Here is a 26,026-nt window from a genome sequence, read left to right as displayed (position 1 = left end):
GTTTTGGTTGTGAGACTGATATTGTAAGTTGTTTTGGAGCTTCTGCCAAAATTTTGTTGTTATGTGCGAAGTCGTGTCCGACCCATCGCGACCCCATGGACAATGATCCTCCAGGCCTTCCTGTCCTCTACCATTCCCCGGAGTCCATTTAGGTTTGCACCTACTGCTTCAGTGACTCCATCCAGCCACCTCATTCTCTGTCGTCCCCTTCTTCTTTTGCCCTCGATCGCTCCCAGCATTAGGCTCTTCTCCAGGGAGTCCTTCCTTCTCATGAGGTGGCCAAAGTATTTGAGTTTCATCTTCAGGATCTGGCCTTCTAAAGAGCAATCAGGGTTGATCTCCTCTAGGACTGACCGGTTTGTTCGCCTTGCAGTCCAAGGGACTCGCAAGAGTCTTCTCCAGCACCAGAGTTCAAAAGCCTCAATTCTTTGACGCTCGGCCTTCCTTATGGTCCAACTTTCGCAGCCATACATTGCAACTGGGAATACCATAGCCTTGACTAAACGCACTTTTGTTGGCAGGGTGATGTCTCTGCTTTTTAGGATGCTGTCTGCCAAAATAGACAGCTACTAAAACTAGCTCTGATGATGAATATTAGTTATATTGCAGCAAATATTTATATTTGTTATCCTTGGCTGTATCCACAAATGTTGCAGCATAGGAATCATTAATTTCTTGGACATTCTTATCAACATAGGAGAATTTCATTATGCTGTATGGATACAACTTTACTGCCAGGGAGCATTATGTCCACCGCTGACCTGAGACTGATAAAACCGTTTGAAAAAGCAAGAAACTCTGTAAGGAAAGATGCAGCGGAGACACTTATAGAATGGAACCAGGGTACTCCTCTGCAACTCAAGGTAGCCATTGGAGTTGAAGAGACCCTGTGCGACTCTGTGCTCCATTCAAGGATTACAAAACTCACCCGATTAATGCTAATTCAAAGCCTTGCTTTGTGGCAAAGATCCTGGCAATATGCAGCCATCTCTGTGACCTGAGGATTCTCTATCTCCATCTGTGCATCCCAGAACCAATAGAGTTAACCCCAATGTACAGCTTCACCTGTTGCAAATGAGGCTTTCCCCAGCTGTGGCTTTAAATAGTCTGTTGCTGCTTTCTCCACTCCTTTTAGAGAAGAAGAGTTGGGTTACAAGAGCAGAGTGATAAATAGTAAAATGAGTGTTGAGTAGAAGTGCAGCTCTGTTCATCCATTTGCCTGCCCTACACTCAGTTGCTCAGGACTCCTCTGAACTGGTAGGAAAAATGCCGCAGGTGAAAGTCCCAGGTAGGTCTAACTCCCATCCTCAAATGACAGTAGACCTTAGCCCAGGTAGCTATTGCTGCCTTCCTATATAACAAGGCAGTTGCTATTTGCCCAAGCTTATGGAACTTGTTCCAAAGGAAACTCCTTTTTAATGTGTTAGAAAAGACAGCAGAAAGAATGAGAACTTAAAGGAAGGTCTGGAATGACCATTAACTGTGCAAAATAAGTAATCTCGGTATGAATTTAACCAGGGAAGTCTTCAGATTCTATTTGGCAGAACCCAGCCCCCAAAACAGTGGTAATAATACAAACAAGGTGTAAAAGACACAGGCATGCTCAGCCATATGGTTTCCATTGATTGTCAGAGGTTTGGTTGAATATCATTTGGGGCAACATAATTAGCCCTTGGTTCAAAGGGCCTGTATGACATGCTCAAAAGTAATTCTAAAGTGAGACTCAAATATAGTTCCTTTTTGTCTACAAGCATGTGTTTTCCAGAATTATCTTGTGCTTTTGTGTGCAGATATGGCAATATAGTCTAAAAGAGCCTGGAACAGAATGATTAGAATAATTAGATTTGTTTTTGCCATACAACATGTATTCTACTAAATCTAACCATCCTGTATGACAGGGATCCCAGTTTAAAAATTACAGTAGCAATCACTTTCCCCCATTCATACAACAACATTTCCTGAAGAGGGCAATACTGTTAAAGAATTAGGTACTAAAATATCTTTTTCCCCTTCTTTGCACAGTATTTCAATAAAGGTTTCAACCAGTTCCACCCTAATATTTGTATTAAAAAGATGTGTAGATTGTATATATATTAATAATATTATAATTTTATTTAATAAAATCAAATAGCTACAACTAATGAGCAAGCTCTTCTACAGTAATCGTGCCACATGAAGTTCTTGCAATCTCCCACTCAGGACTGCCGATGTTTTCTGTGAAAGTGCTAAGCATGCAAAAAATTCTTTGGAACAAGATAAGTTATATTTAACCAATGCAGTTATGTCACCATTTGTACTTGCACGTGCTTTTAAGCAAGACAATTACTAAGTGTAGAACAGAATTTCTGCCCTCCTAACCAGAGTTAGACCCTTCCAAACCCATTGCAGTCAGTGAGTTTAAGATGATACTGTTTGTCTTTTCTCCATCCATGCTTTTCTTCCTTGCATCAAGCAAGGAGCTGCACCCCAGCAATAGATACACAACAACATTGTTATTGCAGAACTGAAAGTGCGAGATTGGATCTTTGTTTGGTACCGTATTTGCCGGCGTGTAAGACGACTGGGCGTATAAGACGACCCCCCCCCAACATTTCCACTCAAAATATAGAGTTTGTTACATTACATCACAGTACTATGAGCCTCTTGTGGCACAGAGTGGTAAGGCAGCCGCCTGAAAGCTTTGCCCATGAGGTTGGGAGTTCAATCCCAGCAGCCGGCTCAAGGTTGACTCAGCCTTCCATCCTTCCGAGGTCGGTAAAATGAGTACCCAGCTTGCTGGGGGGTAAACGGTAATGACTGGGGAAGGCACTGGCAAACCACCCCGTATTGAGTCTGCCATGAAAACGCTAGAGGGCGTCACCCCAAGGGTCAGACATGACTCGGTGCTTGCACAGAGGATACCTTTACCTTTACCTTATCACAGTACTATGGGCCACTATGGGCACCTATGTCTATCCCAACTGAAGTGCACCTGGCGTATAGGACGACTCCCCCACTTGGAGGCATGTTTTTCAGGGGGGGGGGAGTAGTCTTATACGCCAGCAAATACTGTAACTATGGGAGTACTGATTCAGTCCGGCAATTCTAATGAGCATACATGGAGCTCTGAGCTTTAAAGGGTCATATAGTCTCCTTTTTGTGATTAATACACACACACACAGCACAAAACTTTTAGACCAATCACAGTGACAAAAATTAGGAACAGCCTTCAAATTATTCCAAGTGGGAGGTCCAGGAGCCTGTAAAAATGGGAGGGGAAGGATCTCAATAGGGTATAATGTCATATAAAGAATAGCCTGCAAGCAGGCCAGAGGAACTGATCTCTGCAATCTGGAGCTCAGTTGTAATTCTGAGGGATCTTCAGGTCTACCCTAAACGGTTGCATGTCATGGTGTGTATCCTGGTCTAGTGTCACTGTAAGGATAACACTGTGCCTCTTTGCTAATCTAGTCCAGCCCAGATCTCTTGTGAAAAGGACATAGCATCCATGGAATGAGGGGCTCCAGGGTTAAAACACAAAACCAAAAAGGGAAACAAAACCCAACCTAACTAGACAAATTAGGAACCTGAAGGATGAGCTACAAGGATAATTTAAAAATGCAAATATTTATTCAATAAAGTGCACAAGTTAAAATTTAAAAACAACAATAAATCAACATTGCATACTGTGTATCAATTTGTGAAATGATATGCAGTATACAATTGTGATTGATATTTTAAATGCTTAACTTGTGCACTTTATTGTAATAAGTATTTGTATTTTAGAATTATTCTTGTAGCTCAACCATTGGGCTCCATTGTAAAATTCCAGTTGAAGTAATCTTGTGTAGCGTGTCTTGCAAGCATCAAATGCCAAGTTCACTAACTGAAAGTGAGCAGACTTTCTGCTCTCAAGTGGCACCAGGAAGTGGTGCTTCTAAGCAAGTACTCCATGGGCAGAAAATGGGGCTTTGCGCCCTTGAAGATCATATTCTCATATAGAATAAGCAAATGCCTTTGTCATGCTTTACTTTATTTCTAAAAACCAAGAGAGTGCGGCTTGTGTCTGTCTGGAAACAGATCAGGACAACCTTCAGTGTAAGGCTTTCTGCAGGACATGATAGCTGCAATGCCATTCCTACATCAGTCAACTGGCAGTGATTGGTACTGTGGCTCCACAGAGGGAGACAACACTGAGAGATGTGTGGTGGCCATAGCTACCATTAGTGCTCTACCCCTTGCTTGAGTGGGCAGGTGAGTGACACTGTCTGATTATGCATGGCGGTGGCCACACTGGGCTGTCGCCAATTCCTAGTGGCAAGGCAGCATGCCCCGACACTTCCTGAGTATGCATATGGGCCAAAATCTACCAATGCACATGGTCTGCCCCAGAGTTGTGCGTACGCACACACAGCTCTGGGGCAGACCGGTTCTGCACTGCACATTAGCAGAGGCGTGGGGGCGTGGGCGTCCTGGAATGAGGATAAAGTAGTGTGGTGACACTGTGAAGCTGAATGGGGTGTTCTGTGTTCCTTCAGGGATACTGTAACCGTACACACAGGCCCAGCCTGGCATGGGCACTGATGGTGCCCGCATTAAGAAGTGCTGATTTTCCAAGATTCTCTAATGCAGGCCAGGGATGGGAGGAAGCCAGGCTGACAGTCATGTCATGCGTCTGCTGGGATTTGCCCCACTGACATGCGAGCACTAGCCCAGCCACCCATCCCATGCATAGTCAGCCGGAGAGTGGCAAACAGGAAGATGATGTTTAATGCTGGTGGTGGCCCGGCATCAAGGAGAGGGGATAAATCTTCACTGCCACGTGGTACAAGTAGTGGAAGGTGGGACTTATCCTGGTCCTCTCATGAGGACTGTCTCTGATGTTGCTGTCATGCTGCCATGTCGCTCTCTCTGATCTTCAAATGTGTCTCCAATGCCTGATATGCAAGAGTTTTTTCTCCTTTTTTCAGTAATGAGACAAAGCATTATTTGTGCATGGAAGCAGCCCCCTTTCATATGTTTGTTGGGGTGAGGATGATTTGGGTCACTCCTGCTGGCTACATCACTAACTCCTGTGGGTTCAAAGTTACCACTTGCACAATAGGATCTATGAATGCATGGAGGTTGAAGGTGTGTGAACCCAAATGAATTTACCAAAAGTAGGTGATGTAAATCCCAGGTACCACTTTGCAACTCCTGGAATTTGGAACTAGGATTGGAAGGACTGCAATCCAAAACCAGACCTCACCAGTGAGGAAGTCTGAGGAAGCTGCTTCAACTGTTTTCTTAATTGGCGGCAATTTTTTTGTGTGTACAATGTGTGTAGACAATAATTCAGGAAAACCTTGAAAAATATAAGTGTTCTTTTCTCTGTATAAATACAGACAACAAGTAAAACCTTTGTCATGTGATTAAACTTGGAGATCTCATCACTTTTTTATTTTATTTTAATCTCAAGCAGTGAAGGAGAAACGTGAGTATTATGAGGTCTTCTTTGTGCCTTCTGCTGCCCCGTCAAGCAGATGATCATTGGCAATGTCCAACAGACAAATGATCATGGCAACCTAGGGACTGTCTGTTTCTCAGCAGCAATTGCCAAGAGCTAGAGACTCATCCAGAGATGAGCTTGCCTGGAGTATAGCAGAAGGATGGTCTCCTTGTGATTTTTGGTTCACATCTGAGAGAAGCTTTACCCATTCTGTAATCCCTCTCAGATAACTTCTTGTGGAATTCCAACCACTAATAGGTTAAAGTTTTATATGAAGCCTATACAAATTTTACTATTTCCATCATAGTCCCAACAACAGCTATGGTATCTCACGTTTGTTCAGTCAGGCATCCACAAATTGCTCCAGTTTCCATGTGCAGAATTGATCCAGGAATGTGATATGAAATGACCCTAAAATTATCCGCTGAGCAAAAGCAGTAAAAAAGTTTTTCTACCTGCTTAGACAGAGCACAGAAGTCAGACGTCTTCCTTCAGGATTCAGACTTTCTTCAAAACACTCACCTCTCACTTGCCCTTAAAATTCTTTAATCAGTAGCTGTTATTTCCAGCTGCCACTCAATCAGTCTGGTCTAGTTTACCCATCAGTGGTTTAGCCTAACTGATAATAACACAGAACCTTTATCCTGCTTCCTGACTTCTGATGACGTGTTTTGAGCTCCCATTGACCTGTATTCATGTACTTGTGGATTTGTGCTTTTTGTTCATGGACCTCAACAAGTTTTTCAGGACTGGTTACTTCCATGTCCTTTACTAAGGTGTGAGACTTCAGTACAAATGATACAGCCCAATTTGTCTCTTGTTTTACTTGAGAACTAGCTAGAAAAAAACCTGTTCCTATAAAGTGGACTTACCTGTTTGGGAAATAGGAAGAAGGGGATGAACGACGCCTGATGTCTCCTGATGGTGTGTTCACCTTGACCTGAGGTTGTGAACCTGACTCTAGGCTTGTCTACGTCTCAGGCTCTTGGTGAATCACTGTTTGGGAGACTGGGAATTGGCAGGATGCCCTGCTGAGAAACGACTGTCTTTCTGGGGCTGCCTGGCTGAGCATGGACTACTTTGCCTAGCATCCTCTGTCCCTGAAGCATTTGCTGCCAGGATAGAACTGAGCTGAACCAGTGGCTGCTTGGAAAACACAGATCTGGTGTCTCCAAGCAGGCACTAGGGACTCAGAGCAGAATGAGTCCCTTATCATTTCCCATCTCCTAATCTGCTGTTCCTGGTTTACTCTCCACGTGCATTGTCTGCCTGGAAAGTAGTGTTGCACGCACTTGTCACTAGCATGGCCTTAAGCATTCCCATCCCATTGCCATGACATCTTTTGCACATTGTGTTTATTCCATTTGCATATTGTCTGCTGAACTATATTGTGCTTCTGTTTCTTCCATATGAAAGCAGCGCTTGCACACAGCGGCTAATCTCCAGATAGCATATGCTTGGCTGGTTGGTTCCCAAAGTTGGTTGGCACAGAATACGTCTGCAATGCAGTTAAGAAGGCTGTCAATAAAAGAGAAAGAGATGCTTCTTCCCCTCTTTTATTGGCAGCCATTACGTTGCAGCTGCATTCCATGCCTACAGACTTAGTCTCACTGAATTAAGTGTGATTTATTTTGGTGTAAGCATGCATATGATTCGGCTGTAAATCCATATGCACCTTTTGCAGGGAGTTGCTCTGGTGCCACTTGAGTTGGCTGAATCTTAACAAATACCATAAACTGGAGGGTCCGTACTAGAGTTGTGCAGGCGCCTGCTTGTGTTTCCACCTCTGCAAGGGTACCTGCCCATCCCATCATTGTTAATTGCAAGAAGAAGCTGTCATGTCACAGCCTTGCTCCAGTGAGAAGGGCAGAAGCCTGCTGTTTGGAAGTCTGGCTCTATGACTGCCTACAACTTAGGATTCTCTGGCCCAAACTAGTCGTGAGCCCTACACTTTTCTGCATAGTTTCCCCACCCTAACTGAGGTTGTTTGAGTAATGGATAAAGATAATAGCCTACTCCCAGACTCTGACCTCCAGAGAAAAGTTCTGCAGAGGAAACCCCTTACAGGTAAGTCACTTCTTTCTGAATCACATGGGTGGTCATGACTGTTTATGGCCATTTCATAGTTCTTGGTAGGTAGAAACAGGTTATATTTGGACACCCAAGAAAGGGACACCCATTCCTTTATGGGTCTGCACCATCACTGGCCAGGTCCAAGACAGACCCCTGCAGCAGCACTGATGCATGCCCAAGAGATGAGGTCTATCATTTCTGAAGGGTGAGAGTCTATCAGGCTCTCTCAGTATCTTCCTGATTGTGCTTCCCCAAGCAGACATATCAGCTGCTTTGCCAGACAGCAGACCTTCTTGGTAGCCTAAACTTTGATGATGTCATGAATGCTCATTGGGTGTGGAAAACCAAACCCTAACTGCCTTCATTTTGCTTCTCCTTTTACTCTCATTCCCGTGTCACCTGGCTCAGTGTTACACATGTATTTGGACATGGAGAAAGACAAGCTATAACCATTCAGAATCTAGAACAGTCAAGTGGAGACAAAGAGGAGATCACTTATCTTCTCCATCCTATTTTGAATCTCTGCATCCATTGTTTGTCCCTTGTTCCCAATCTCTCCTCATATCCCTAAATGTAGTCCCTGGGGATCTCCAGTTAAAAGGATCTTGGGTAGAAGGACTGATAAAAAGCCTTCCCTAAAATCCTGGGAAGGTCAGGGTAAATTTTACTGAGGGAGAGACTAATCAATGGATCAATTTGGTCTGAAAAAGCTCCCTGTATCTGTGGCCTGCCTTCCAGTAAGCCTCAGGCCACACCCAGAAGTATGGTGCAGGTTGATTTCCAGTTCATGGCCAGTGTCACTCATATGGAAGCTCTTCAGGTCTCTGTGGTATCAAACAACATGCAGACCATAGCGCTTTCCAGGCATTAAACTTCTGATACTGGGATTGCATGTTTGATGAAAAGTTACTCTTTACCTAGTAGCTCTCAATCTCTTATCCTATGTGCCTCCAATCATTTTATCAATTTATATTGGGATACACCATGGCAGAAATGAACAACAACAAAAAAACAACCCTACACTTTTTTTGAGAAGGACATTGGTATGTTTACAGGCATTCTGTTATTATACTTTATCATTAAAAAATGCAGATGCCCAATGGGTAGACCCTGACAGGCAGAGCTGGCACCTCAAAGACACTTGCTGGTGGGCAGGGGAAATGGGGGATTAAGAGAAACACCAAGTACCTACAGTTACCATTAGCATAGCAGAAGGTGACAGTTGGATAATCTGTGGCAGGTAGGGCCAGCAGGACATTACACATCAAACTTGTCCACCTTCACATCAAGGTGGACAAGGGGAATGAGAAAGAGTCAGTCAACCACTGTGAGGTAGACATGTACCAGTTGACCACTCCTCTACTAAGGCTGAAGATATATGTGTCATGGCACCAGAAGATTAATGCCTGAAAAGGGCCCCTGTGTATTCTCAAAGAGCAGCTCAGGTCCCCAGGCCACCAGTAAGAACTGTGAAACAATTCCGTTCTTTTCCCATAATGGCACCAGACTGGACTAATGCCTACTGCCTTCTCTCAACAGAAACGGATGATGCCATGCGCTCCTTTGCTGAGAAAGTGTTTGCTTCAGAAGTGAAGGATGAAGGCGGTCGACATGAAATCTCCCCCTTTGATGTGGAAGATGTCTGTCCCATCTCCCACCATGAAATGCAGGAGCATCTGATCAAGCTGGAGACCAAAAGTGACTCTAACCAACGGTAAAATAGGAGGGAGAGAAGACATGGAAAACTGGGGTTGAATAACCAGGAGCAATGGAAGTGTGGGCTATAAAAATAAAGTTATTGTTATCAAGTCACATCAGGACAAATTCCAACAGGAAGCATGGAATCTGTTCTTTCACTGGTTAATCCCAGAAGAGGAAAACCAAAGAATCTAATATTTAAATACCCAGCCTAAAACTTTAACCAGGATGTAAACTGCACGGAGCTTTTATTCCAACCCCAGACCGATTCAGTCCCTGCCCTTTACACAGAATGCGATTTCCGTTTGGATTTTGGGCGATTTAAATTTTCCTTCTGCAGCAAGAAGAATTGATCCGGAGTGACCCTACCTTTATTGTGCAATATCTTAGAGTGCTTTTAATGCTCAATATCCGGATTGGGAAACCAAGATCCATGGTAGAGAACCTCTGATAGGCCACACCTGGCCATGTGACAAACTTGCCTTAAAGGAGAAGCCCCTAATTTCTCTCAACTTCTGTCGGTCCTAGAGTTTTCCTTTCCCCTCTACCTTTTTCGATCTTCTCCCCCACCCCTCCAAGAAAAGAATGAGGCTCCCTGCCTGGCTCTTCTCCCCCCCCCCCTTCAAGAAAAGAAAGAAAGAGGCTTGGCTCCCCCCCCCCTTCTGAACTACCCTAACCACGTGCAGAAGACTTTCCTGTTTCAATGGGGAGGGGGGAGGAGAGAACCTGAGTTCAAAGCGATCTGAATTCAACAGGATTGACAATGGAATAAACAAAGTAAGTGCAGACTCTGCCCAGATCTCTGCTAGTTTTGCCATATTCCAGGTAGGGCCTGGAAGCCTCCTGGAATTACAACTCTAGGCCACAGTAATCATTTTCACTTGAGAAAACAGTACCTTTTGAAGGTAAATACTACTATATTATGCCCCACTCAGGTCCCCCCCCCTTACAGGACTCTACCCTAAAATCGCCAGGAGTTTCCCAACCTGGAGTTGGCAACCATACTCTCTGCACAGATTTTCAAAGCCTGAAGCAATTCTAAAGCAAAGCATGTATAGGAGCAATAACTGTTGTCTTGCTTTTCTAGTAAACTGAATAACATAGAACCAATTCTAATGGATTTGATTTGTTTTTTGTTCATCATTCATCAAAGGAGGAAGAGGCTTTTGCGGCTGAAGACCATTGCCTTGGTTCTTCCAATTGCAGGAAAGTCTTCAACCAAACTGTCCACCATTGAAGAGGTCATCTCTACCTCAGCTCAGTATCAAGCTGTCCCCAAATTCCAGCGTGTGCAGATCACGGGGGACTATGCAGCAGGGGTCAGTAGCTGAAGTAGCCAAGCCATCTCCTGGCAGGGCAGAATCAATTCTCTCCTCCTCACTACATCACTCAGATAGCTGTTTCAGACACAAAATTACATAGTGATAATAATTACTAATGGACAGCCATGATGTTCTGTAGAACCAACAATAGAACCATCTGTTGTGGGGAAAGGAATGGGAAGGCGACTATAAGCTGCTTTGAGCCTCTTTCGGGTAGGGAAAAGCGGCATATAAGAACCAACTCTTCTTCTTCTTCATTAAACAGGGGACCAGTAGCATTGTGTGAATACTAAAAATAATGAACTGGGAGGGGTAGGTCCCAGTGAAGAATCAAATATAGAGAAATATAGATGCACTGGGGAACAATATGGCAATAAAATATCCAAAATGGACTTTATAGAGTCTTCTATCTTCAGTAATTCTTTATTCTTTATAATTTCACACAAGTCCCGACGTGCCTTATAGCTTTTTCAAGGGACAATGGTTTTCATATTTTAGGACCAACTTCAACTTCACAACAGAATCTCTTGACAAAGTATAAGGTCATACTAACGCGAAACGTGTCGGGACTTGTGTGAAATTATAAAGAATAAAGAATTACTGAAGATAGAAGACTCTATATAAATCCATTTTGGATATTTTATTGCCTTATTGGTTCCCCGGTGCATCTATATTTCTCTATAATTGTGAAGACTAACACAATTCATCACGGCATAAAAATTCATCAGTTGGAGCTGACTTAAATGTAACAGATGCATCTGATGAAGAGACCAGGCAACAAAATGAGCAAATGTGACTCACAAAAGCTTATGCTGGAACAAATTTTGTTAGTCTTTAAGGACCCACAAGACTCTCTTTTCAATAAATGCCTGATAGTCATAGAGTTGGAAGGGGCCATGTAGGCCATCTAGTCCAATCCCCTGCTCAATGCAGTATCAGCCTTAAAGCAGCCATGATAAATATATGTCCAGCCACTGCTTAAAGACCACCAGTGCAGGGGAGCTCCCCACCTTCTTAGGCAGCAGATTCCACAGCTGAACTACTCTGACTGAAATTTTGTTTCCTGTTATCTAGCTGGTACTGTTCTACACATAGTTTAAACCCATTAATGCAGTGGTCTCATCCTCTGCTGTCAACAGGAACCATTCCCTGATTTCCTCCGAGTGACAACTTTTAAAATACATAAAGACAGCAATCATGTCACTTCTCAACCTTCTATTTTCGAGGCTGAACATACCCAAGTCCATCCCCAGGCTCTAGATCCTTTTCACTCTCCTCATGTAACCTTCCATGTGTTACATGGCTGAGCAGACTTGAGGAAAGAAAAGTTTTGTCCCATGAATAAAATACTGTTGCTAGAAAGCTTGAACATGGGTCAGATCCCTTCTTCTTCGCAAGAAAAGTGTTAACTTGAGTGAAAATATGTTGACCACATGCAACAAAATGGAAGACAAGGTGCATTAACTGTGCAGCAAACTCAATCACACAGAAAAGTTCTTGATGAATTGTTATTTTTTGCAATCACCCTGCATTTCTAGCCTTGAGGAATACAGCCAGTCTGTGGAATAGGAAGGGAGAGGTGGTTCAAAAAGTCCCAAAGGTTCTTCCCCTCTCACTCATAGCTGGGTTGGTCACTGTGGTTAACTGTGTGTCTGTTCTTGGATTAGCCTAACCTGAACCTACAAGAAATAAATCAAACCCTGAGATGGATTTGCTGGGTCAAGGGATATTGATGAAATAGAAGTGGAGCCCACCCTGGTGCTTAAAATAGCTCCAGTCTTTCGGACTGGAGATATCCCTGATCGCTTTTCATGGCAAGCCTTAAGCAATTCTCAAGAGAGACAGCTGTTAAAACATATTGTTGTGTTTGCTCCCTTATGGAACAACATTGCTTCCTTGAGGCTCCAACATCATCACTGCCATTATCTGCCACACACACACCCCCCCCCCATTCAATAAGGTCGTGCTAGAGTAACATAAGGGCTGCCATATTTATCACACATGCTTTTTGCATGCTCAGTTGTTTTATCTTCTCCATGGGTCTACAAGTTTTGGCGACGATATCTTTCAGGTGACAGTGGAGGACTTTGAGCTGGTCTGCAGAGGTCTGTACCGTGCCCTGCGTATACGGGAGAAGTACATGCAGAAGTCATTCCAACGTTTCCCCAGAACTCCCTCCCAGTTCATGCGCAACATTGAGAATGAAGTGTGGCAAGCCAATGATGATCTAAGGCCAGGTAACTCTAGGCAGTTATGAATGGTCATGGGGGCTGTAGTGGTTAATTACTAATTAATTAGTGGTGGTTAATTAGTGGCTTCTAATCTGGCAAAGAGCCTAATGCTGGGAGCGATCGAGGGCAAAAGAAGAAGGGGACGACAGAGAATGAGGTGGCTGGATGGAGTCACTGAAGCAGTAGGTGCAAACTTAAATGGACTCCGGGGAATGGTAGAGGACAGGAAGGCCTGGAGGATCATTGTCCATGGGGTCGCGATGGGTCGGACACGACTTCGCACATAACAACAATAACAAATCTGGCAAACTGGGGTTGATCCCCTATTCCTCCACATGTAGCCAGCTGGGTGACCATGGGCTCATCACAGCACTGATAGTGCTGCTTTCACAGAGCAGTAACATCAGGGCTCTCTCAGCCTCAGCTACCTCACAGGCTGCCTGTTGTGGGAAGAGGATCGTAAGCCTGCTGGGCTCAATCTGCATGGAGATTGCTTTTGATCCTGCTGAATTCAGATTGATTTGAACCCAAGTGTTTGTGCTCCCAACTTGAAACAGAAACCCATCTGCACGAGGCTGCGAGCAAGCAGGCGGGCAGTGTGTGTGTGTACAGGTGGGGGAGCCAAGATGAGCAGAGATGAGGACCCCTGATTTCATTGCCAATGAGGCAAATCTCTGCTGCAAGAAGTGTGGATTCTGGAGCACAGTCACCATAAACCTTTTTAAAAAATAAATCTTGCAACTAGGAATTCTTTGAACTGGCACCCAACCAGTCAGGGACAGACTGCCTTGTTACAGCTTGGAGTCATGAGGCAGCAACAAGTTATTTCAGGGAAAGCAAATAGCTACATGCTCACTCATGCCGATTTTTTAAAATATCAAGGGTTATATCCACTCCAGGATATCATGGGGTCTAGTGTCACTCTGAATCAATCATGCTTGTTGCAGATGAAAAATATAAATGAACCAAAATGGAAATCACATTCTGTGTAAAAGGTAGGGCCTGAATCAACCTGGGATTGGAATAAAAGCTCCATGCAGATTCAGCCCTGACAGAGAAAAATGGGGTAAAAAATCCAACTCTCCTCCTTCTTCCGTGGCTTGGGAAGCCTATCCTGTTCTACTTGCGGGTGTACCCCGGTGTGTGTGTGTGTGTGTGGGGGGGACCTGCAGGTATCTGGGAAAGTGGGTTCTCTGTCTGGATATTCAGTGGCTTCTTTGTGCAAGCAATAATCTGTCCACACAGAAACTAGGTGCTGAGGAGACAGAATGGTGCAATAGATTCAGGTTGGTAGTTGTGCTGGTCTTAAGCAGTAGAACAAAGTTTGAGTCCCTTGGCACCTTTAAGACCAACAAAGTTTTATTCTGCTTCCATATGCATGCACACTTCTTCAGATACTTTGAAACAGAAGTCATCAACCATCACACATAGGTAGAAGGCGAAGAGGATATTGCCAGGACAGGCTGGCTAGAGACAAGATGCGTAAGTAACTGAACAGTAAATTAATCTAAGGCTGGAAGACAAACTTTGGTAAGACCTGTGGTATGAGAACTGAATAACTTCAGCATGGGTAGTGAGACTAGAAACGAATGTCTCAGTTATGCCCTAGGGGTTCCATTGTCCTGAGTGTAGTAATAACTTGTAACTCAGTAATAACTTATAACTCAGCAATCTACCATTCTAGTCTGTATCTGAAGTTCCTTTGCAATAAAACATCTTCTCTGAGGTCCCCCATTGAAAGTCATGGAAGGCTGAACTATTCTCCATCTCAGTTTTCCAATTCTTGATGTCAAATTTGTGTCCATTTATCCTGTCATAGGGTTTGACCTGCTTTCCCTATGTAGAGAACAGAAGAGGATTGTTGGCATTTAATGGGTTATGCAGTGTTCGAAGATGAGCAGGTGAATGAACCTGACGTTAAGTTCAGTGATTTTGTTGTCCGGGTTGGTTGGTGACTTCTGTTTCAATGTATCTGAAGAAGTGTGCATGCACACAAAAGCTTATATTCAGAATAAAACTTGAATCTGCAATAGTGAAAGAAGCTTCCTACAAGTGCTTTGGCTCACACTAATGATCTTGCCAAACAGAGCCATAGAGATTCAGCTCTGTCTCTGTGGATGCCCTTATTTCATTGTTTCATGTCAAATACAATACTTTGTGGGTGGGAATCAGAGCAGGAGAGGCCTACTACGCTGAAATTCAGACGAAATCCTCATGCTGAAATCTCCAACAGTATATACAATATGCTATAGCCATATGTTACCGGTGCAGCCTGATCTAAGTGTGAGTGCTTGTGCTTCTATCACATAAATTTATTTGGCTCAGTGCAAAATACCTCCCAGAATCTTAATGAGGCCATAACCTTTCAAGCTCGACTACCACCAGTTGTCAGTTCTATTTATATACAGATGGACGAAGAAGATACGGTATTCCATATGAGAACCCTAGGCATCCATCTTCTGGGGCTACAGCAGAGTCTTTATATCTTTGTTTAGCATCCACATTATTAGCAAGAAAGGTAGTCTATAAATGAAGGAAATAAGCTAACTCTATATATTTACATAGCTATGAATTTTCATTTCATAGATATGAAAATTGTCTGAAAATAAAAAGGAATTTTAAAACTGCTGTAAATTCAAATTCAAATTTTCTCGCTATCTGTTTTATCTGGCCAAAGTGCTGTATTAAATAAATTTGAAACTGCTGTACAAACCAGAAGTAATCTGTACATTTTCCTAAGAAAATTGTTCACTATATACACAAAACAAAACTTTAAAAAGATCTGTGTACTCTGCAAAACATATCCACCTTAGATATTGTTCACTGTAATTGAAGGAAGGGGGGAAAGGTGTTTTTGGAAAAAAGCCTTAAGCTAAAGGTTCCTGGAAAGAATTTGGTAAGGCTGCTACCACTCAGGAAACCCCTCTGAGAACATCTAGACTGACCTATTAAGAAGCTTGCCTTCTAGTGCAATATTAATTCAATACAGAAACAATGGGGTATGAACCCTGGAGAATATCTTATAGAAAAGCTTTTAGCATCCATGCAGTCTATCTCATATGGAATAAATTAAGATAAATATCCCAGAGAAAAATACTGTAATGAAACAAAGCCATGAAGAAGTCTTTGTAAAAAGAAAGTTTATTATAAAAGGAAAAAAGAGAAAGGGTGGTTGGATTCAAATAAGGGTGGAAGAAAGGTAAAGCAAAGTTATCAGGAACAAAGTTAAGAATCTTAGCAAAAGTTCCTAGTTGCATGAAAGGATTCAAATAAGGGTGGAAGAAAGGTAAAGCAAAGTTATCAGGAACAAAGTTAAGAATCTTAGCAAAAGTTCCTAGTTGCATGAAAGGTACAATGGTGTCATTGAACTTTTGGGATTTAAGCCAATCTTAATAGCCAGCTGGTTTTCTCACAAGTTCAGAATCTCAGCTAAGCAGATATAACATATACGATGCCTCTTTTTCCACTGTGGTGGATTAGCCATTTAACTTACAGCTTTAGATCCAAATGGGTCACTACCCTGTTGGTCTGCTAGCAGCATGGAACAAGGAGTCAACACTTAGGAGGTCTGCTAGCAATTGCAAGTGCTACTTGAACAATGATGTCACTTGTCTCAGAACTGGCCAGTGAACGGGATGAGGCAGGAGAAGGCCACAGATGAGAAAACACCCATTGCTGACAATGTTCCCTATAGTACTTGCTGGAAGCACCCAAGGGCCATTCAGCCTGGCTTCCTCCAGGGTCATTTTAACTTCACTGACAGGACTCTTTCTCACTCATCACAACTGTGTTCCTTCTCTTGATTTAGTGTTCACTCCAGCTGCGAAAGATGGTGAGGATCCTTTCCGGTCTGATAATCTCCCTGAAAATCTGGGCTACCATGTGCAGATGAAGGAGGGTGTGGTGTATGTCTATGCTGACCAAGCAGCAGCTGCCCGGGGAGAGCCCAGGGAGCTGCCATACCCTGACCTGGAGGTCTTCATTGATGACATGAACTTCCTGCTGGCCCTGATAGCTCAGGGGCCTGTGTAAGTGTCCTAGAGAGTCTTTCCACACAAAAAAAGGACCAGCCCAAGATAGTACAGTGCCCAAGGGAGGAAATCTAAAAGGCATCCTGCCCATGATGAAAAAAAATTAAATGATGTAACTATCAATTAGTAACCACTTATTGACACCCAAGTTCTGCTGCCCATAATGGCTTTTATATTCTAGTAGTCATGTATCTATAGAAAAGACATAAGAACTGAGCAGTCCTAAGAGCAATATACCTGTCTATGCCACAATGGACTCTTCTATTTCTGATCAGCCTGGAATGTGGTCTTCAGTAGCAGGGGTAACTGTAGCTGACCATGGAAACAAGAGGCCTGTCTTGCAGACACTATTTGCATTGATGAGCCTCAGTGAACCTGTGCTCTGTGGGTTTATCCTCTGGAAGTCTTATATGTGACTATGTTGTTTCCTTTTATTCTTACAGTAAAACCTACACACATCGTCGCCTCAAGTTCCTTTCCTCCAAATTCAAAGTGCATGAGATGTTGAATGAGATGGAGGAGCTGAAAGAGCTGAAGAACAACCCTCATCGGGACTTCTACAATTGTAGGAAGGTGTGGAATCTGTGGAAGGAGTTGTCTTCTTAGGGAAGAAGAAGTAATCATACATTTGAAGAATTACTCTAGCTACAAGCCATGACTAGCACAGGCTGAAGAGCATAATGATGATGAAGGGGAGAGAAGAATGTATGAATCAGGACAAGAGCTTTTTCCTAATTATAGGCCTCTTGAGTTTTGGAGGTTCATCCATAAGAAAGCTATCTTTTTATTTTTGGGACTTCTCATGAGTTTTAGAAAGTTTACTTTATGAAGATATATTCAGCTGCATAGCTGTGTTGGTCTGAAGAAGCAGGACAAAATCTGAGTCCAATGGCACCTTTAAGACCAACACAGTTGTATTCTATGAAAGCTCACACCTAGAATAAAACTTTGTTGGTCTTAAAGGTGCCATTGGACTCAAATTTTATGAAGATATAATAATGCTGCTATAATAATAATATCATAAATGTTGCACATAGTACATGAAGACAGGACCCGGCCCTGAGGATCTTACAGTTTCAGTTAAAGGAATAAAACCAAGAGGAGGTAGATTGAGGCAAGGATAGAGTTAAAAGAATCAAGTGATGAGAAAGACCTCTGGGGATCCTGGAGAGCTGCTACCAAAAAAGATAGAGTAGAACCTTTAGAAGTGGAGATGTTGAGAATCAAACCTGGGACTTTGCACATAAGTTAAAGCAACAAAGCTACACTGGAAATCCAACATCAGCTGCCCAAGACTATCTGAGACAATCCTGTGGATATTTATATATTCCTAGCACTGACCAGTGCTCACATCTATCATAACCCACTCTTCCTGAAGCCTACTGTTTCTTACCTGCGTTGTGTTTCTCTCAGTGCCTACCGTACACTGCGCCTTCTTCCATCCTTCAGATAATGCCAGAAACTTTTGATCTTTCAAAAGAAAAAGAAGAATATGTCAAGAACATCTAAGTAAATATGTGTGTTTACATAAGTAACAGTGCAATTATATGCAGAGTTACTGCAACTCGTCCATTGATTTCAATAGGCTTAGACTGCAGTAACTGCATACACTTGCAGTTATTCTGATCACACAGTTTTCTAAATGTGATTTTTGAGACCTTCCTGAGAAGTCTCTCTTGTGATTGCTGTGATAGTTATGGAACAGGTAGATGGATGTATTTGGATCCTGGGCTGACTTTTTTTTTTCCTGACAGGTGGACACGCACATCCATGCTGCAGCTTGCATGAACCAGAAGCATTTGCTAAGATTCATTAAGAAGTCGTACCGGATTGATTCTGAAAGGGTGGTGTACAAGTCCAAGGACAAGATGCTGACACTCAAGCAGCTCTTTGAACAGCTGAATCTTCACCCCTATGACCTAACTGTGGACTCACTTGATGTACACGCCGTGAGTCCCACTTCGCCTTATCCATGTTTGCCCCTGGGTACCTTTAACCTTTCTGTCAGTTGCTGATCTTGTTCTTTGCACTTTCCCTGCATCCATTCACTTGGGTGAAATCCTTAAAAAACATGTCCAGGATTTTTAAAAATGACATGTAAGATTGTTTCTCTGCTACATGCTGATAGTGTTTTGTCTGATGTTGATTTATGTTTGTTTCTATGGGGCTGTTTTCAGTACTTGGCTCTTTTATATTATGAGCAGGGAACCGACTAGGATCAGCAAGAGGGAGGAACAATTTGGAAATCCCACATTGTCGCCAAAATCTGCCCCATCCACACTTTAGACTAATTTCCTTCCCTTTCCTTTTCTCCTTTAACTAAATATTCCTTATGGAGCATTTTCAGTCCTCATTAGATTGTTTTTAAAAGGGTGAGCATGGACAACTGGGAACTGGATTCTGGGGGTCATTTGCACTACCACAAGACAGGGAGATTATCAAGTTGCTCTCTGCAGGGGGAAGACCTTACACATATGGAAATACTGTACTGGTTCCACCCTATATTTTTCTGCATGTCTGGTGAATCCCCTGAGTATATAGAGGCCTCCCCCTTATTTATATTTCACCCAATTTTGCAGCTTTTTCCATCTACACAGAGTCCATCTCTTAGATGTCTTCCGTCTTGAAAATCTTCTAGGATATAAATCTTTCAATTAATAAATGAATGTCTTATATTCACCTCATTTATGCTTCAGGGTCGCCAAACTTTCCAGCGCTTCGACAAGTTCAATGCCAAGTATAATCCAGTGGGTGCGAGTGAGCTGCGCGATCTCTACCTCAAGTCTGAAAACGCCATCAATGGTGAATACTTTGCAACTATCATCAAGGTTAGAGAATATGGTATGCGAGCATTTGTGTCTGTATGGCCAATGATTTGAGGATAAGGCCGGTTCCTGGAAGCACATCAGGCACAAGTTATCCCTTTTCCCTCTGATTCCCAGGAGGTTGGCTCTGACCTGGAGGATGCCAAGTACCAGTTTGCAGAGCCACGACTCTCCATCTATGGGCGTACACCAGAAGAGTGGCCCAAATTAGCCAACTGGTTCAATCAACACCGTGTTTATTCTCCCAATATGAGATGGATGATCCAGGTGCCCAGAATCTAGTACGTACTGTGGAGAAAGAATGGGAACACTTAAAGTAGCATGTCAGAAGTACCAGCTTAGCTGAAAAGTAATGCAGTCTGTAGATCACATATACATTTTTTAAAAAACCAAACAACTGCTGGATTATATCTCTGGTATGACCACTCTATTATGTGATCACAAATCAAGGCAGATCAAAGGAGAGAGTGATGCGGAATGTGTGAGCCTTGATTTTCAATGGCCCACTTTCCATTTTTTGGGGTAATGGATATCAATCTGGAATGCAATTTCCTCTGGCCTGTAGACTGGGTAAATTACTGCCCAGAGCAGAAACCAAAGTTTGACTCTACTTTTCAGTATCTCCAGTTGTAACATGCCTACTTTTTCTTTCTGTATCTGACTGATATGAAATGTTTCTGTTTTTCTCCCAGTGATGTGTTCAGGTCTAAGAACTTCTTGCCACATTTTGGGAAGATGCTGGAGAACATCTTTGTACCGGTGTTTGAAGCAACAATTAACCCACAGAACAACAAGGAACTGAGTGTGTTTCTTCGCCATGTGAGTTCTGCTGCCAGAGAGGGAGAGGGCACTAAGGCCCAGTACTTGTGTCAGAAATAGGCCAAGTTGTGTCAGGAACTCAGTCAGCTCCTAAATAAGTCTCAGGCACCATGTCTTTAATTAAAGGAAGTAAATCCCCCACCTTATCCAGTGTCTTGTCACCAAGAGTTCCCTGTGGCAGATTGTACACAACTATTTTTTTTAAACCCTAGTCTCTTATTGGATTCTAACCCTCTGTCCCAACAACAGTTCTACAGGGCCTGTAAAAGGGAGCTCCTCTACCAGGCGTTTGGTTGAGGTTGACCTGAACCACCACTTCCCATTGGCCCCCAAGCCTCCCTCCTCCGATGACAACCACTACAAATTCACCCAACCCACTGGGCCTCAGTATGGCCCATTGTGCACGGCCGCCAAAACGGCGATTTCTAGTCACATGGAAAACGCGGAGGGGGAAGATGCGACGCACACCGGTTATGCACGGGGCGGGGCGCAATGGCGGCAAAACCCAGAGTAACCAATTATGCACGCGGCGATCCGGGCGCCGCTTCTGGTTGCGCCCCGGTCACCCGGAAGCTGCGCTTTCTTCCGCGTTTCGCTGATGCGGCTTTTTTGGCGGCATGCACCGAAGCTGCAGCCGGTTGCAGCTGGCACCGTGCGTTATCGGTGATTTTAGTCACCGCCATTCCACCCCGAATGTGCGCTAAAACCCCCGTGCATAATGGGTCCATGAGTTGAATTCAATGCTCTTTGCAGTATTACACCGTTCTATAATGTTGTTATTGTTATTACAATGTTAATGTTATTGGTATCACCACGTTATTACAAATGGAGTTACCTGTATCATTCTTGTTTCATGTAAACCACCCTGAGGCTTCAGGAAGGGCGGTATACAAATACAATAGTAAAGTAAGTAAGAAAGAAGTACAAGTATTTTAAACAAAAGTATACATCCCAGCTCAATCATAGTACAGAGGCATATTTCAGAGAAACTGGGTATTTTTAATTGTGTTTGGTGAGGGAGAAGAATATATTTTGAATTTGTTTTGGACTGTCCCTTAGAACCAATTATATGATTTGCAGATTACTGGCTTTGACAGTGTAGATGATGAATCCAAGCACAGTGGACACATGTTCTCCACCAAGAGCCCCAAACCAGAGGAATGGAACTATGAGAAGAATCCATCCTACACGTATTACGTGTACTACATGTATGCCAACATTCTGGTGCTCAATCATCTCCGACGGTGAGTCCCAAGTCTTGGCAAGGGGGAGGAGTTGCTTTTGGAGAAAGACTGTGGTGTTCAGCTGCCCCACACTAATCCTTGGTTAGAATTTTCCCAGATGCTAGTTCTGCTGTCTACTAACCCCAGCAAGATAATATGTCAGTTCCTAAACACATTTCTAATCTTTATTAGTCCCACTTCAATAAGTACTGTTCCTGCTAGATTTACATTACAGATGATCTATGGATTCAGATGATAATTTATTTAGCCATTGTTATAACCCATTTTTCTCCCAAATTAGTTCCAAAGCAGTTTACTGCTCCTCCTCTGTTTTATCCTCGGACCTACAATGCTGAATAGTGACACTTCCCTCACACAGGCACTGGGTGGCTGACCTTTTCTTGCTTATAGACGGCTTTCTCATCTGCAATGATAAACTGCTTGACAATTACATAGACTGGTATCAAGGGCTGCAGCAAACCAAGATGCCAACTTTGTTCTCATGTTGGTCTTAGCACTGGCACCACTGGACATACAGCTCATCTCTAGACTACGGAAATCAGTTCCCCTGGAGAAAATGGAAGCTTTGGGGGGTGGATTCTGTGGCATTGAACCCAGCTGCAGTCTTTGTCCTCTCCAGGCTCCATCCCTAAATCTCTAGAAGTTGTCTAAACTGGAGGTAACCCTACCCCCCCCCCCTCCAGTAGCAAGAGGGGCACTTGGCAACAATATTATGAGATTGCTCTTTCCCTAGATCAGGGGTAGATCAGGGGTAGATCAGGGGTAGTCAACCTGTGGTCTTCCAGATATTCATGGACTACAATTCCGATGAGCCCCTGCCAGGAAACGCTCATGGGAATTGTAGTCCATGGACATCTGGAGGACCACAGGTAGACTACCCCTGCCCTAGGTAACATTAAGTGCATCCAGGGAATGGGGATCTGCATAAAGTCTGTCTTTTTATTTTCAGGGAGCGTGGCATGAACACCTTCCTCTTCCGTCCTCATTGTGGAGAAGCTGGTGCTATCACCCACCTGCTGGCTGCCTTCATGACCGCAGATAATATCTCCCATGGCCTGAACTTGAAGAAGGTGAGTGGAGCATAGAAAAAACACTTGCCTCTGGTACCTTTATGAGACTTGAAGATTTTGTTTCTCTCTGCTTGGATGGTTTCCTTTTGTACCACCCTCTGATATCAGGCCCGGGTCCTCATATGGAAATGCCTTGTGACTCCTCATGAAATGAAGAATCACATGCTAACTCATCCCTGGAATGCTATAACATTTATCTGGCCAGTGCTTTATATCTCAAGATTTGATACATTTTATTATTTTATTGGATTTAATAATAATAAATACATAACAAAATAGTAAAATAATAATTAATAAATCTATAATTCCATGAGAGATAATAAATGCCAATAAAAACAGAACATCAGTCTTAATGAATTCCAGTAATAGTCTATTTTGACCTTAATCAAGGCCTCTTCAGGACTTATAGCTATGTCACCGCTCCCGTAGACAAATTCCTTCATAGGAGCTTCCAAAGCCCATAGAGAAATTTTGTGGTAACACGGATAAAAGCCCTGATGAATGCTTGATTAAGGTCAAAAATCAACTATTGCTGGAAGTTGTTAGATTGATTTTCCATTTTTGTTGAAATTTACTATTTCTCATAAAATGATAGATTTATCAAATATTTTTTGTGGAAGAATATCATCTTTCTTTATAAATGACTCATTAAACAATTTCAAACATAGGTTATTCTCTTTAAAATTTCAGTAAAAGCTGCCTTTGTAGCATAAGTATGCTGGTATCTGATCCTTTGCTTTCCACCTCATGTCTAAAGGGACTCTATCAGGTAAGAAAATAATATTGGATAGAGGCAGACGAGAAGGGGAAAAAAGCCATCTGCCTGGTGCTGGTGGTGAATGTCACAAGATAGGAATTAAAAAGGGGGCTGCAGGAGCTGCTTTTGTTCATTTTCCTTTTGTCTTGCACTGTAGATGACCACCCAGACCACTATTCCCACTAGCACAATGGAAAAGGTTCCGTACATTGTCCTGAGCTCTTGTGTTTCTCTTTACAGAGTCCTGTACTTCAATATCTGTACTTCCTAGCCCAAATCCCCATAGCCATGTCCCCACTCAGCAACAACAGTCTCTTTCTAGAATACGCCAAGAACCCACTTCTTGATTTCCATCAGAAAGGCCTGATGGTATCTTTGTCTACAGATGACCCCATGCAGTTCCATTATACCAAGGTAGGAAGCTGGGTCCTCAGCTACTGTATGTGTTGGCTCCCAGAGCTGGCATGAGGGACAGGTTTTTACTTTTAACGTTATATGTTTTTTTAAAAAAAAAAACTTTTCTCTGCTTTCCAGGAGCCTCTTATGGAAGAATATGCCATTGCTGCCCAGGTCTTCAAGCTCAGCACTTGTGACATGTGTGAGATTGCACGCAATAGTGTCCTGCAATGTGGCCTGTCTCATGAGGTATGGAACTCGTATGGACATCTCGGAGAAATATAGACTCTTAGTGTAGTAGCTGAAGAAGGACTGAGGGACAAAATGAATGCTACTTTTTGGCAAGTTGGGCCCAAGTTCCTGGCCAGGGTCTTTTGTCTCAGGAAAATGCTGCTGAAGAAGGCAGGAGTTCCTCCACCCAAGTCCACGGTTGAGATCTGAATTGTGCTGCCACTGATTTTTTTTTAATGATGCTCCTTGCGGCTTTTGTGTGGCTGCTGGGAAAACAAATGGGTTCTGAGTTCCCTGGGCCCTACTCACCAAAAAAGTAATGTAGTTTGGCCCTGAGCAAGGAAAGAAAATGGAGCAATAGGGTGCTTTTTTTTTTTTAGAGCCTCTTGTGGTGCAGAGTGGTAAGGCAGCAGACATGCAGTCTGAAAGCTCTGCCCATGAGGCTGGGAGTTCGATCCCAGCAGCCGGCTCAGGCTTGACTCAGCCTTCCATCTTTCCGAAGTCGGTAAAATGAGTACCCAGCTTGCTGGGGGGTAAACGGTAATGACTGGGGAAGGCACTGGCAAACCACCCCGTATTGAGTCTGCCATAAAAATGCTAGAGGGCGTCACCCCAAGGGTCAGACATGACTCAGTGCTTGCACAGGGGATACCTTTACCTTTTTAGGGTGCTTTTTATCTTAAGCTGAGGATTTGGGTAAAAGGAAGCAAATACATTGAAAGACAGGCCTGTGAAGAAGGGAGAGAAATGACAGGAGTCCAGAGTCCTGCGAATGGGTCTAAGAGGATTGACTATCGTATTCTTCGCACTTACAGGAAAAGCTCCATGTTGTGGGGGAGAGCTACTTGGAAGAGGGGCCACAAGGAAACGACATCCGCAAGACCAACGTGGCTCAGATCCGTATGGCCTACCGCTACGAGACGTGGTGCTATGAGCTTGACCTTATAGCTGAGGGGCTGAAAGCGGTAGACTAGTGCTCAACCTGCTGTGCCTCATCCTTGCCATAACCACAGAGAAGCCCCGAAGAACAGAAACCAACAGCTCCATTAAACACCAGGGTGGGGCTTAACCTCACGGCTGTTGCTTCAGATTACACTGATAAGAAATCTAAACTCTGTGTGGTGTTTACTGGGCTTTTTGTGTTTTTCCATAGTGCAATCAGAAGTGTGTCCAACAACCTGGGGAACAGTTCCAACTACGCATCTTGCTACTAGTCTAGACAGACATGTTCATCTACAAAATGGCCTGTCTTGCCAGCCTTGCTATGAATGCATGTTGTGGCTTTTATAAAATCAGGGGATACATTTGCTACAGTGATTCACATTGCTTCTTCATAGCAACAATCTGTCCCAGTTGTTCTACAGAAGCCCCCAGAAGCACATTATCTAGACTAGGGGTGGCCAAAGTGGGGCTCTCCAGATGTCCATGTACTACAATTACCATGAGCCCCTGTATGCTGTAGTCCACGGACATCTGGAGAGCCCCACTTTGGCCACCCCTGATCTAGAGACCATCTCCAGCAAGGATCACTTGGCATGGATCCCCTAGAAATACACCCAAAAGCAAACGAGACCAATAGGCAAAAAGGGGAGATTTATTATCTTCTTGAGATTTATTATCCTAGGTTGTTTAAATAATTTTGCAACCAGAATGGGGTCCCGGGTATTCAATCCCACTTTTTGTTACTTCTTCAGTGGTTGCAATTGTAGTCTATAATAAAGCAACAATATTGTGTAAAGCAGGGGTAGTCACACTGCGGCCCTCCAGATGTCCATGGACTACAATTCCCAGGAGCCCCTGCCAGCAAATGCTGGCAGGGGCTCCTGGGAATTGTAGTCCATGGACATCTGGAGGGCCGCAGT

General features: G+C 43.4%; 1 protein-coding gene across 1 annotated transcript; it reads left to right on the top strand.

The window, feature by feature from the left end:
- The first annotated feature begins 1,145 nt into the window (after window positions 1-1,145).
- Window positions 1,146-25,276, top strand: AMPD1 (adenosine monophosphate deaminase 1). The gene is made up of 15 exons (XM_077334982.1): window positions 1,146-1,288; window positions 9,080-9,254; window positions 10,392-10,557; window positions 12,632-12,797; window positions 16,600-16,819; window positions 17,266-17,395; window positions 18,577-18,771; window positions 19,519-19,650; window positions 19,765-19,928; window positions 20,340-20,466; window positions 21,547-21,710; window positions 22,660-22,780; window positions 23,778-23,951; window positions 24,072-24,182; window positions 24,980-25,276. Exons 1-15 carry the CDS (start codon window positions 1,267-1,269, stop codon window positions 25,136-25,138), a joined length of 2,226 nt encoding a protein of 741 aa, XP_077191097.1. The 5' UTR covers window positions 1,146-1,266; the 3' UTR covers window positions 25,139-25,276.
- Window positions 25,277-26,026: the final 750 nt, after the last annotated feature.

The sequence above is a fragment of the Paroedura picta genome, chromosome 4 (assembly GCF_049243985.1).
Source record: "Paroedura picta isolate Pp20150507F chromosome 4, Ppicta_v3.0, whole genome shotgun sequence".
Taxonomy (NCBI): domain Eukaryota; kingdom Metazoa; phylum Chordata; class Lepidosauria; order Squamata; family Gekkonidae; genus Paroedura; species Paroedura picta.
Note: the sequence above shows the minus strand (reverse complement) of the source record. Positions and strands in the feature narration are given on the sequence as shown.